Source organism: Protopterus annectens, chromosome 1.part2 (genome assembly GCF_019279795.1).
Source record: "Protopterus annectens isolate FY-2018-M chromosome 1.part2, PAN1.0, whole genome shotgun sequence".
Taxonomy (NCBI): domain Eukaryota; kingdom Metazoa; phylum Chordata; order Ceratodontiformes; family Protopteridae; genus Protopterus; species Protopterus annectens.
In genome coordinates, this window is record NC_056727.1 from 1,021,194,546 (window position 1) to 1,021,209,106 (window position 14,561).

The 14,561-nt window shown below is 37.9% G+C and overlaps 1 protein-coding gene across 1 annotated transcript in view; it reads right to left on the reverse strand.

Annotated features, from left to right (window-relative positions):
- Positions 1 to 14,561, reverse strand: part of LOC122792225 (CUB and sushi domain-containing protein 1-like) — a 3,080,606-nt gene that overhangs the window by 2,139,177 nt on the left and 926,868 nt on the right. Inside the window, exon 16 of the mRNA XM_044059969.1 lies at positions 12,139 to 12,327. Within this exon, the coding sequence (XP_043915904.1) occupies positions 12,139 to 12,327 (189 nt within the window). The remainder of the gene's footprint in view (positions 1 to 12,138; positions 12,328 to 14,561) is intronic.

A 14,561-nucleotide genomic window follows, 5' to 3' on the forward strand; every position in this document is an offset into this window, starting at 1 on the left:
ATTATTTATTCTGTACTGAATAAGTGCATCAGGATTCTTCCTCAAAGGAAAATAATCTCATGGTTGTTCACAAAAGAATGGGGTGCACATTCTTTGGTGCGGTCATCAAGTCTGTCATTTACTAACCACTATCTATTTATTAACAACTGAGAATATGAGTTTCTGACTGTAGTGGATACACACTGCATCAATATGGATGCAAGCAATAAAAATGTATAAATAAAATACAAAGGCTAACAAACACATTCACATTACTGATGTGCTACACAATGGGGCTACAGATAGCAGTTCTATTGAAATTATGGTATTTTGATTTTTTGATGTACATGTCATGATATGAGCTGTATCACACAACCTTCTGAATGCATTAATGATAATGTATCATGATTTAGATGACCCTGATATATGCAGGAATGCAATCAATAGATTAAAAAGGTTGTGATAAGCAAGTCCACCATTTTTAATGAAAGCTCAACAAATTTCAGTAGTCTGTGTAAATCATTGGCTGTCAAAATGAATGTGGTGTGTGAGGGACAAAAATATTAAAACACCACACCATACTTAGTAAAATGTTGCTTGCAATGAAAAACGGGATTTTCTTTTTAAATAAGCTCTTGCATGCTTTAAATATTTACACATATGATCAATTTTCTTTGCCACGTTGACGTGTTATACAGCCTAAAAGAGATGTTGTATAACAATGAATTTTATCAGAGGAACATAAATGCCACAGAATGTTCAGCTGCAAGGAGACAAGTAAGCAGCCATGTAAAACAATTTGCACCCAGAAATTTTACAGTCTTCAAGCCAAGATATTGCAAATGCAGGAAGAAAACATGCTGTTCGGAGTATGAGTGTAAGTAAATAATCGTTGCATATTTTATGTGACTCCATCTACATGTCTTTTCACAGAACATTTTCAGATACAAACTGTCACAAGGATTCATGCAGATTCAGTCATTTCAGCAGCAGCCCATATGTCAACTGTATCACTGAACAGCAGTGTCTGTTTTTTGCCAGAATGTCATTTCTGTCAGATAACTACTATCCCACCACAACTTTTGACACAATCCTAGTAAAGATGCCACATGTCAGTGCAATGAAAGATCATATTTTTGAGTTGATAGATTCAGTGCAGGACCCCTTTCAGTCTACCGAACTTCATGATTTTTCATGATGTCACTCTCCCTTAATGTTTTTGTCAGATTTCATCCCAAAATGAAAAGACACTACTCTGGCCTTTTTATGTGAAAAAAAATGTGCATTTCCTTTACAACAGAATTATCCCATTCTTCAGTAAATTCTCTCCTATCCATTCTGTTTGCAAGAATAACATGAGCTTCTATCTTAAAGACCTGTAGTTGTTTTTCTGCTAACCTATTGTCCTCAGACATGAATAAATTCACTTCTGCCTTCCCTCCAGAGGCTGCCTGTCACTGAAAGCATGAATGTAAATTAGCTATCCTGCCTAAAGAACAACCCATCCCCCACTCACTAATTAAAACCCACGTCAACAGTTTGTCCCTAGCCATCTGCAACTGCAGAAAGCTTTCCAGCCTTAAGACCCACATCATTCAGTGACACTCATTTGAACCCAGAAGCTAAGTCTTGATACAGCTGAATGTCATCAACATGATATTTTCCTCTGTGGTCAAATAAGAATTAAATGCCCCCCTTATCCTGCCCATTACTGCTTTCAGATAACACAGTAGTATGCTTCTTTTGGTGGATTTGTAATAAAACTGTTTACTTTTCTGCCTGTGGCAATGTATCAGACTTAATTTAGAAGTGTTTATGCCAGACGGGTAAAACTGTGCACTGCACCTTACAGAAGGCTCTCTTTTCCTGAGAGAGAAGGGCCGCTTTGCCTGCAGAATGACTAGGAAAAGCTCATGGAATGATGGATGAACTGTTCTCAGGGCAACAGAAGCAAGAAGACATAGTACTCAGCTGTTTGCTACACTCCATTCCCACGCATCCTTCAGTGCAAGCAAAATACAAAGTCTATATGAGTAAAACAAAAGTGGCAACATAGGTATAGGCTGAAAAAAGCCCAGCCTTTGAGATTAGATACTGGTCTGTGTCCACGTCCATGTACTTTCCAGATTTAGTCTTATAAAAATATGTAGTTATTAAAATACATATAATGGAATTCCAGGCAGCCAACATTTTCTTTAACATACAAGTTCAACATATAAGTATAAATATATAAGTTCATGAAAAGTATTTAAAGAATGGTAACAAAACCTCTCTTGTTCTGGAATACAAGGACGAGCTCAGTGAATGTAAGACGCACGAGTGAAAGCACAAGCACAACATGTATTTTCTCAGTCCTGAAATCCAAATGGAAATTCTGGGAACATATTCAACCTTGTTCTGTCACTTGTCAGCACACAGTAGGTGCCTAGCACTTTATGTAGGTAACGAGCTTTGTTCTGCAGTCTGGGGTTTGATTTACATTACTACCATAACTGCACAACCTGTGAACAACCACCATTTCAACTGACCGAAGTCATAGTCTGTCCCAACATTTTACTGAAAGAGAGACACTTGTATGATCAGCTGTTTTACAACTAATAAATGAACACACTGCAATTACAATTCTCAGAGGTGTGTCATTAAAGCAGTACTTCAAGAACTTCTAAAATATTTTTTAACTGTGAAACAGCCAATAGCACCCTACAGCTTAATTTTTCAAATACAGTTACCCCATATTTATCTATCGATCTCTCTATCTATATTTATGTTTTCTTTTAATAATAGAAATGCAGTTCTGATATTCATGTCAAGATTTGAGAAAGCAATAGGGCCTTGAATGAAAGGTAAGTTTTTGTCATTGCAGTGCATATAATTCTCACTATGTTGCCCCCCTATGTACTTCACATTCTATAGAGCTTGCATGTTCTTAAAAAAGTATTGCATTCGCTTAACAGTTTAGCATTACACATACAAGTATCCATTAGCAGCACAGATACTAAATCAGCTGCCTCTCAAGTTTGCTTAAATCCTGCAGTGAGTCATCGGGTCAGAAGTATGAAAACACATAGTCAGTGTCTTGCTGATTACTGATTGGTTCCTGGAGCTGCATTAAGATCTGAGAATTACTATGACTTTGATAGGAGTTTCTGGGATGTGCAATTAGGACTGGGAATCCATGCATCTTTGACACCTTGGAAGTATACTTCGGTGTCTGACTGCTAAAGCAGGGATTGCAGTAGCTTTGCAACCTACTCTACCAACAAGTGTTGTTAACGTGACAGTGAAGGTTAAGGTCTTTATTATTGTTTTCCTCCAACCTTCATTATTGCTGGACTGGTCTCCATGCCCCATCTACGCTGGGTCTGCCAAAAACTCATTGCCCCCTCCCTAGACTTTATATGGTATTGCTGTGGTCAGTCACATATACTTAAGCTTCCAGGGGCTGGGAATTCATCAAGAGAGAGACTTCTTTGTATGACCTAATAATTTCCCCCTCCCTCATGGTAATGTTGTGCAGTCTGGGTGTGAGTGAAATGCAAGCAAGTGACATATCACCCCACCTCTGTAGTAGGCTGCGCCAGACCTGCTTTCCACCCTTGGCCATGTACTCCACTAAGGATCATCATAAAGAGAAGGATGTGCACCACCAACCCCCTGAGATAGGCACACATATTCCTTCCCTGCTGCTCCATCAATTGCCTGGGCTACTAACTGACCCCAGGTTGCCTGGGTCACAATCAGAGCTTTATTATTCTTTGCTGCCTGAATGCAGTCAAAGGTTTGGTTCTGCACAGTGACTGTTTCTGTTACACTGCAGGTTAGATTGAAGTGAAGGAAATCACAAAGCATTCTACATGTCACAGTGCAGGTCTTTATTTTATACATTTATTTTTAGCTATTAATGGGGTAGGTGGACTACCCCTAGGACCTTTTTCAGCCACAACCAAGGTGCATAAGGACAAAGCTTTAAATCTGAATATATTATAAATTCATGCACGGAAAAGTACAGCATTTTCCTAACAGAGTTATAAAACACTACCTCAAAGAATTATGGTGGAATACTATAATGCACAGAGCTACAGTAACACTATACAAGCAGAAAATATTTTAATATGTAATGGAGCAAATAGATGTTTTTAAGAGTGACACATGGAATGCATGTTTCATTATGCTGTGAAATCAGCCCCCTGGTTCTACCATGTATAATGCATTTACACTTTCAGATACCAAGATATCCAACCAAAATATTTACTTTATTTGTTAACCAGGCTGGTTACTGTTCCACATTAGCCTTTTTCAGGCTCAGCCTAGGAGCATTGTCTAGCTATGTTTCTTGTTCAGTCACACAGCAGGCATATGAAATTGGAAGGAATCAAACCCTGTGCCTTTTGGCTACAGGTAGCAGCTCATTAGAAATTCAGAGCCTTAAATATCTGCACTAACTGCCAGGTATCCCATATATTTACTGAGTTCAATGTCTTTGTAGTTATTTTTGACATAAGCAGATACGCATATATATTTACAACTGGAGAACTTTTTTTTCCTTATGCAAAGTAAAAGAAATGTAATGGTTGTTGTAGCTGAGTTATGATATGGAGGGGATAACCAGTGACAAAATGCAAGATGAGTTCAAATGATCCAAATATGGTCAAAATGATGAATAACCAAGACATTTGTTTTAAAGATAGATGACAAAATTCCTTCTTAAGTTTCAGAAATCACCTCATTTCATAGATCTTTTACTGGCAGATTACAACGGGGGTGTTTCAGGCAGTTGCCCAAGGCCCTTGAGGGATTCAAAGTTAGCAATCCAGTATACAAGAGTTAACCCAAAAATGAAATAGTTGGTAAATAGTTGTGTTTAAAGTTATTGCATTCAGCTCTGCTAACTCATTTTAATTAATTAGTGTACTGAATATAACAGTCACTGATGTTATAATCATATGTTTATTATTTTATAAAAGAAATACTACATTTAAATGACACCGTGAATATTTCCTTATACTCTGTTGGCTAACTATGATTTCACATATGTAACACCAAACAGTGAAGCTGTCGTAAAAAAAATTGAGTCACAAGTGCAAACTGCACATGTGTGAGCACATAACTATTTATTTAAAATGTAAAATCTGTTCTGTTTATAATACTCATGTAGTCCCCATTCAAATCTTTTAGTCTACAGGATTTAAACAAACATCACACTGTATGATGGGAATGGAAGTCACATCCAGTAGGTCTTCATAGCCTGGTCATATTTTATTACAGGTAGGGGGTGCACAGTAAGGAGAACACCAAGGTAAGTACTGGGGTAATTAAGCTATGAGTATGTTTGCATTAATTCATAAAACCCAGCACTCAGTGTAAAAGAACAAGTTTGAGTATAAACCTTTAAAATTAGAAAACCTACTTCGATAGTGACTTACCCATGAAAATGTCTACATAAACCTGTAAAGCTATAGATGAGGAGTAAAAACATGTCAATACTGGGCATGAAAATCAGTACAAAATGGCAGTTCCTTTAGTACCAGTGCTTAGAGATGTCAAGGTCTGAGTGGATCTTCTTATTTTAAAGGCTTATAATACACCTTGTGCTTTTACACTGAGTGCTGGGCTCCTTGTATTTTTGCTTTGGTTCCCATGTAGTTTTTCCGTTTCTGGTGATTGCTATCTAATTGTATTATGTTTGCTTAAACCCCTTGTTTGAGCCAGTGTTGATTTTCTAATATAGAGGTAGCAAAACTGAAAACTAATGTACCTATCAAAATGTCCCCGATGCCTCATATTTTTGGAGTGTCTGTTCCTCCTGAAACACATGATTTTGCATGCACATCACTAATAATGACATGCAATGAAGTTTCATACTTCTTATTGTTCAGAGTAATGTAGTTTCATACTTCTTATTGTTCAGAGTAATGCAGTTTCATACTTCTTATTATTTATTTTTATTTTTACATTTGTTGACCGGGCTAGTCTAACTGGATATATGTCCATTTTCAGTAGAGGCCCGTGGAGAAAAGCTCCAAGCATTAACAGTGACAAGTTTACAATATATCAAAAAAAACACTTAAAATCACAGTACAGAGGCAACATTGGTCTAAAGAAAAAATCACACCTTATTGTTCAGAGTAATGCAGTTCCATACTTTTTATTGTTCAGAATAATGCAGTTTAATACTTCTTATTGTTCAGAGTAATGCAGTTTCATACTTCTTATTGCTCAGAGTAATGCATGTTGATGTGAAACTTGTTCTACTAATGTTTTCAAGTGAGCAAAAAAAAAATTGTCTCTGATTTTGGGCCTCTCCTATTATTCTGGCTTTGTTCAGAATTCTTAACCAAAGAACTTGAGATGTATGACATCTGAAACTAGTCTAAACATCACTTTCCCAAAATGCACTTCTCTGGCATAGATGTCATTGATAAGGCAGTACATATGTGTACAAGTTTCTCCTTACATTGATATGTAACAGAAGTGTGGCTGGAACTCTCAGGGCTCAGGATGCATTGCTTGTACATCTTAACATAATAGCCATTTTTTTTTTGCCTTTATTACTCCCCTTACCAGCAGCTGACCATTTGTTGACACCTGTTCGTCTTCTTCTCCAGCTCTACCACACTCACTTCAGCCTCCTCTAGACTCAACTTGATGTCTAGGGATGGTGAGGAGACAAAGGATGCTAGTGTATTGTAATACTGCTGCCAAGAAATATGCCCTAATCTCTTCCCACCCAGTGCCAAACCTGCAAGCTCTGCAATCCCTGCTTACAGAAGGTGTATGCAAGCTTCCACATGTGTGCAGTCTTCTAACCAATCAGCATGCTGCTTGCAGCATGAAGCTCACCATTAAATGCTACTATTGCAGTAAGCCTTGGATGCCTCACCTCCCACCCCCCAGTAGGGGTGAACCAGTGTCCCTCCCATCACCCCCCTCCATCTGGTCACTCTAGTATCCATGCTGCTAGTTAAACATGGGTTGTCTGCAGCACAGTTAAGGGCTTTATCCTTCTCTACTATGTGGTTGGATAGCATGGTATCAGTTTGTCGTACAAAATGCAGCTAGAAGAAGTTATGGGCACTGCCAACCCTAAGGATATTTTTATGTGTATGCTTGTTTGTTTTTTGCATTGTTTTAACTCTCTTTGCTTCTTCAGACTGGATCTGAGTGAATAGGTTTAGGATCTGAAACTGAATGTTAATTACAAATATACTTTTGCACCAGAGACTGTTGCTTGAATGGACTGAAACTGCAGATGTTTTTAGTTCTGGATTTAGAAGCGTTCCCATGGGCTCGCAGCTGCAATGGCTAATAATCTCTTGGGGTGCACGCTGAGAGGACATGCTTGTTTAGCAGCTACTAGATTTTGTGACTTAAAGGAGGCAAGAGTGTTCCTCTAACTTTTCAACTTTGTTTAGGAATTTAAGGATGTATGAAAAACTGCTAAAAATGCCACATCCCAAAAGCTAGATGCTGTGAATGAGAAACTGAAGGAGGCATTTGTGTGACAAAGTAACCTACATAACCTAGCCTGCATTTCACTGCTGATGTCAGCTGAAGCCTACTCTTTCTGACCTCAATGACTTTATCCACCAGGTCTATCAAAACTGCTTCTTTAAGTCCCTGCACATTTATATTCATTACTTCAGTAATGCTTCCTGTTCACCTTAACCCCGTCACCCATTCTTTTGCCTTTCATCTCTCCCAGAGTCACTCACTGTTTTCTCTAATAAATCCTGTCTTCATATTATGTGGCCTAAATTGCTGAGTTTTAATTTTCTCAGGTCTGCCACTGGCCAGTCTGGGTTTATAGTATTGACTGACAAGTCCAAGGAATTCTTAAATGTTTTCTTCAACACCAGAGATCAAATGCATTAGTTATCTGGTGCATAGCCTTACATACAGTCCACTTCTCCAGTCATATGTTACTGACGGTTAAGTCAGCACTGACTATACAGATCTTAACTGACAATGTGATGTCACTGTTCTTTATTATCTTTTCCAGATTTGCTATAGCTTTCCTTTAAAATCAAGCATATTTTAATGTCATGACTGAATCACTATCTGCAGAGATCTTTGAACACTAGGAAATAAAATCTCTCTCTGCCTCAGCTTTTCATCATCTGTTTGCAAAGAAATTGCTAGTGATAGATAACACAACTTTAATTTTTTGATGTTGTGCAATAAGCCAACATTTGCCCTTTCCACTTCAACAACTCTTCAGCTCTTCCTCACTGTCGGGCATTAGAGTGATATCATCTAAACATCTGAGGTTTATTATTTTCCCCACAGTTTTAAGTCCAGCATCTACTTTGTCAGCCTCATCGCACTCCTCCCCTAATCCCAAATCAGTCAGTTATTCCATATTTGGTGCTGTTTCTTGTTCTGCATACAGATTCCTCCGAAGACAAATAAGGTGAATTCTCCAAGCTTGTAACCACATAATCAAAGGCGTTACCGTAGCTAACAAAGCAAAAGTAAATATTCTTATTCAATGCCCTGTTTTTCTTCATTACCTAATGGGTGCTGGTCATCTGTTTCCCAGTGCCTTTGCCCCTTTTAAAAGCAGCTTGTACATCTGGCAGTTCTGAGACCATATATTTCTGGAGTCCAGCTTGCAGGATGTTGAACATTTCCTTGCTAGCATGCAAAATTTGACTTGCACTGCATCAATAATAATACGAAATGAAGATGCTGTTTGTTAGATGCATGGCAAAAATGTTAATATGTGTTGCATTTATACTGTATACAGCACTGCCTGGATTGGCAAACAGTGTACAGGAATGACTTAATGTCATATAGCAGAAGGATCGAATTAGGCAAAAGGTCTTTAAAATAATAATATAACCAGTACTGTCAGATGTCTGTAATACTGGCCTTTCCTTTCTGATCTTACTCCTGTCTACACTAATGGGGCTATAATGATGGAAGTTTCAGCAGCCTTTTACGATTGACCTGTTTTGAAGTGGCAATTTTATTACTGCTGTCTGGTATGTTTTACTCAGTTTCAGACTGGAAAATGTTAAAGAATAATTAAAGCTAAAGCAAACACTCAAAACTGCTCTTTTACCTACAGTAAATAGTAAAATAATCTCGCAGATGAATATGTATTCAATCAGGGAAGTGATTCCAAAAGAACATATGCAGTTATGAATTGTCCTAAGTAAACAAGTGTGGTAGCCAGGGGCCGATGGATCGAAATCTGCCTGGGATCTAAGGTAAAGTTAATCCAGGAACGTTTCAACATGTCTGGTATTAAAGTACTGGAGCAGTTAGAAAGCAGTTATATTTCCACACTGACAACTCTATACTCAGCCTTCTTTAAGTGATGGGACCTCTTTTTTGTGAAACCTCAAACTCACATCTTTGATCTTTACTTCATCTTACAAGTTGTCTTACCTCATTAAAACATGCTGCCTTGCAGGCCCCTGTATGCAAGGACATGGTTACCACCTCCTTGAATTTCCCTTGGCCATACAGCATAACACTGAGGATGTCTGAGTTTACCTTAAAATGCCCCCATGGTCTCTCACAGCATTGTATGCATTGTTCTTATCTCATACACATGAGTGGATTGCTTAGGCTCTAGTTCATCGTGGCTCTTGTGGCACACATTGTGCAATAGTACACACTAGTCTAAGAGGTGTAGTATCCACACTGGCTTTGCATACCTAACAACCTTTTACTCTTCAAAGTACTTTTATTCCTGAGTTACTCTAATTGCTAATGTTTTCCCTTCTGTGTCTCTCTCTTTATCACTGTCCTTTTTTATTTGTTGATTTTGATTTGTTTCCCTCCACCCATATTGCTGTTTCATGCAGTGTCAGTCACAGACGTGGCTGTAGTATGGCAGCAGTCCCCTCCCCAAAGAACAGCTCTGCAATCCTCTGCTGGGTCTCTAGCTGCTTCCAGGCCTGTCTTTCTACAATGTGATTAAGACCATTAAGTAGAAGGTGACCTGCAGGATTCTGGTGTGGCCATCACTGGTCTGCCAATTGTGGGTGATATGGGTTCTCCCTTTGGGGACGGCACCAGTAGGTCACAGTTGCCATTTACAGTATGTCCTTCTCTGCCTGGAAGACTTGTACCACTGCTTCACCATGCCTGTCAGAGGACCAGCAGCTGAACCCAGCGACGGCAGCATTCAAGGAGGTGACTGACCACTGGCTGGGTGCACCGCCAGGCAGACCACTGTAACCTGTCATCCACCCTATTCCGAATTATGAGATTCCACTTGCTTGTGTTTTATTTACTTTCCCAGTACAAGATGCAGTCCCTCAACACAAATTGTCCTCCCTCTGTTTGTGTCTGTCCTTTGTGCCCCAACACTTGTGCACTTGTGTCAGCATCTCCCCTTGGACTTTGTGTTTTGGGTTTGTCTCTGCTGTTGTTACCATGCCTTTATCCTTTTTCCTACCTACATACCCACACCTTCTTCTTATTCTTCTTACTACTTTCTCCCTCTACCCTTTTTGGAAAATGGGCATCTGCCCCCACATATATATATATTTATACACACACACACACACACACACACACACACACACACACACACACACACACACACACACACACACACACACACACATACACACACACACACATACACATGCAATACACACACACAAAGAAAAAGGGAAAATTAGTTGTACAGGAACAATATCAGCATATGACATGCTAAAATAGACTGTTGTTATAAATACTAATGTAAGATTAATGCTAAAGATCACCTTGGATTCTTATTAAAAACAATGAAACAGGATTCAGTCTGGAATTTCTTCTTTATCCCACAGTTTATTAAGTAAAAAGAAGAGATGAGTGCTTTAGCCCCTGTCAGAGCTTCATCAGATCTGATTAAGCTAGTGTTACACCTTACCATACAGGAACCCTTTCTCTAACACTACCACTATTCAGACACATTATATGTGTGTGTTGGGGTGTTGGTGATTGGTTTGTAAAAGGAAGCTGTTTTTTTCTGTGATTTTATTTTTTATGTGTTTAGTTTTGATATGCTGGTATTGATAAGTTTAGGGATGATATTCGTGCAGTCTGACAGATCAGTACAAACCCATATATTTGGATACTATCATAACTAGGCATTGCTTATTGTTGTGATTGCTATTTATACATCGGTTGGGGTAGTGATTACCAAAATTTGTGTCACAGAAGGGAAATCCAGTGTTTCTAAGTCATAAAAAGGGGAACAAGAGAAGAAGGCAGCTCTCCTTGGTAGCTAATAAGCAATAGCGGCATCTAGCAGTATATGGTGACCACTATGTCCTGAGTGAATTAGATTCTCGATCCCTGGATCTAGACAGAGTTCTGAAGAGGAGTCTTCAGGAAATGATGTGCAAAAGACAAAGGCAGTCTGGAAGGTGAGTCTGAAACCTGTAAAGGAGATAGGAATGTTTGTTCTGCAAGGTATATACTAATGAAGTTATCCTGCCTGAAGGGTAGAGAGTGTTGAAGGAGGGAAAATGGTATCTCGAAGAACTATTTATTTTACTGACCAACTTTGAAAAGAACTGCCTCATCAGTATGAAGTAAAGCTGAAACTGCATGGTCTAAAAATGGCCGCACTTAAATGAACTATTAAATCTATGTGCCCAATTGTAAACATCCTGGATTATGTGTTATCGCTTTTGTTATTAAATGTATTTTTTTAAACAGTCCAAGAGTATATTATTCATGATTTGACTTCCTTTCTCACATAGCATTTATTTTTTTTTGCAACAAAGAAATTTTATGTTCATCTTTGTTGTAAACCAAAGATCCACTTAAAACTAAAATGCAGGTTGCAGAGATTGTTGTTGCTGTTGTTATTATGCAAGCACAGCAAATAGCTACATACGTTGACTCGCATGTCCTCCCTCCCACTCTTTCTCTTTCTCCCTCTTTCTATGGAACTCAGACCCATACCTCTGGATTATTAGTCTGACATCTCAATTAAAATTGATATTGATTACTAACTGAAGAAGCATTTCCACAGTTATAAAGGTCAAGGACTCCTTAGGCCACCTTAACATTAAGTCTTTATAGAAGGAAACCATATCTGTAAATAAAATCAGCACTATTTGCATTTTTAAAAATCAGGCCAAATACCTTTATTATATTCTAATATTTACGAATGCAAAACAAACAAAATGAAAGCATATGACCACCTACCAACACACCTTGGCAGAGGCGAACTCCACACACGCCGTCTACCTCCAAGGCAAGTAATTTGAGGAACACCGTCAAGCCTGTATCCAGGAAAACAGGAAAAGCTTAAGGTGTCACCGACTCCAAACTGACGACCTTTTCTTATACTGAATTTTGGAACATCCGGATCATCACACGGTTCTAAATCATATTCTAAATGAAAGGAAAGGATAATATAAAAATGACAGAATGCTTTTGAAATTTAAACTTACTTAAAGCCATACCTGTTTATATCATTTGCTTTCTGTTTCCAGCAAAAAAAAGGGGTAAAATGTAATCTTTGATCATGTTCATTTGTAGAAATTCTTGTAAAGATGAATATGTAATAATTACAATAACTAAAAAGTTGAGATATTTATTTAGAGTAAGTATAATATGCAAGCTAATTAAAATGAGCCTGGAAAGCATTTTAGCAAAATACAGCCTTAAGCAATATTTCTACAACATTATTTTATGCATGACAACTGTTTGTCTGCCTTGAGGCAGGTAAAAGTAACTGTAGGCACTTTAACAAAAAGTGAAATCTGAGCACAAACTATAAAACTGATTCTGATTAATTTCTTTTATAGTTAGTTTCACTTTCTCTGTGTTCATTACCTGATGTTAAGCATATCCATGTTAAGGACATCCATGTAGAACAAAATCAATTAAATCTAAAATCACGATTCATAAAGTTCTTGCAATAAATTTAAAATAAGCAACTTATGTAAACTTTTGTTCATCTATAGCTTTGTTTACCTTTGCAGTTTGTTTTCTTTCTATCCCAGCTATAGTGCATGTTTTATGAATACATCACAAGATGAATAAAGACAATTTCTGAGCAGTGAAAGTGCCACACAACTTAGCAGTGTAAAAGTTTAACCACAAAGCTGATGTATGTAATTCAGAAATATTTGCTACATTAACACTATGCAATTAGGAACAGTAATCAATGTAGTAATGTAAGAGATGAATTAATGAGGTGTAGTTCTTAAATAGTGTAAAATAATGTAAAATTTAATATAGTTTAGCAGACTACAGATGACATCCTAAGCATATCAAGTCAGCAGTATTAAGGATGTCAAACATAATCAGCAAATACATGCTGACCGGTGTGAGGGACTACAGAATGCATTACATTTCTATAGGAACAACAGATCCTGTACGTACTTTCCATAGGATAGCAAACGTGACAATGTTCTAAGTTTCAACAGACTGCATTCGTACACAATACTCTATTCTGCTTAATTCACAGGGGTTTGTGTACATAATAAAAAATGGTTCCACTTCACAAACTATCAACTTCTACACATCATAAATTTGCTCAAAAATCATCTAGGAAGTGCCCAATACACCTGTATCTAGCAGATGAGTGTCTTGTGCAAGGCATTACCCCTGGGGTGAATGCCAAAAGGACATGTTATAAGTACCCACGGAATGCCAGAGTGCTGTATAAGGAAACTGGGGTCAGAATTGCTGTAAACAATTAATAATGCCTAATTTATGTGGTTTGTGAATACCCGTCTACCACAACCACTGATGATTACAGCTTCAAACATATTTTTATTTATGCATTTACCACACAGGTTGGCTGTTACAGAATCTTTTCACCAAAGACTGAGGACAATAGTGGAACATAGCATAACAAACAATGAGGCACAGTACCATTTAAATACATTATTGTGTATAGTACAGTGCTAAATATAGTGCTGCATGCAAGAAAGATGTGCAGTAATAAGAAAACAGTACATTTTCCATATTTGCAATATCAGAGTTAATGTATCAAGTAGAATTATCAAAAAACAGAGAATGCTATGATGAGGTACAAAAAACAAAATTAGCAAAGTAAACCAAACATCACAGTTGTTGTTGTTGTTGTTGTTGGTCTTTCGGCTTTTCCCGGTTAGGGGTCGGAACTCCGGTCCGCTAATGATTGGCAGTAGATTTTTATGGTGCTGAGTTGCCAGCTCAATGCCGAACCTTCAAGAAGGGACACCCATTCACACAGAACCTGTTGCTGTGAGGCAACAATGCTACTGCTGCACCACTGCGGATCTCGTTAAATAGACTGAACACTATAGGCGAAGACATTTTTATAGAATTATTTTGAAGCTGTGGAATTTAACATTCACCCAGTATCACTGAAGTAGGTATATTGATCACTTTAATGTATTCAATCAGTTTTGAATGGAAATGGAGGAATTGAAATCTGTTCTAATTTCTTGGTGGAGACAGTGGCAGGCTGCATGTGAAAAACTTAAGACAATACCACTTTCCTAATCTAGTTCCTAAAGGACAGCCTTGTGAGAGTGAGGGCTTCTGAGAGTAAACTTCTGTGTGGGTAGGGAAAAGCTTTGACTTTTACCATTTGTGCAATAGGGTGCATTAATCAAAGTAGTTTGAAAGTA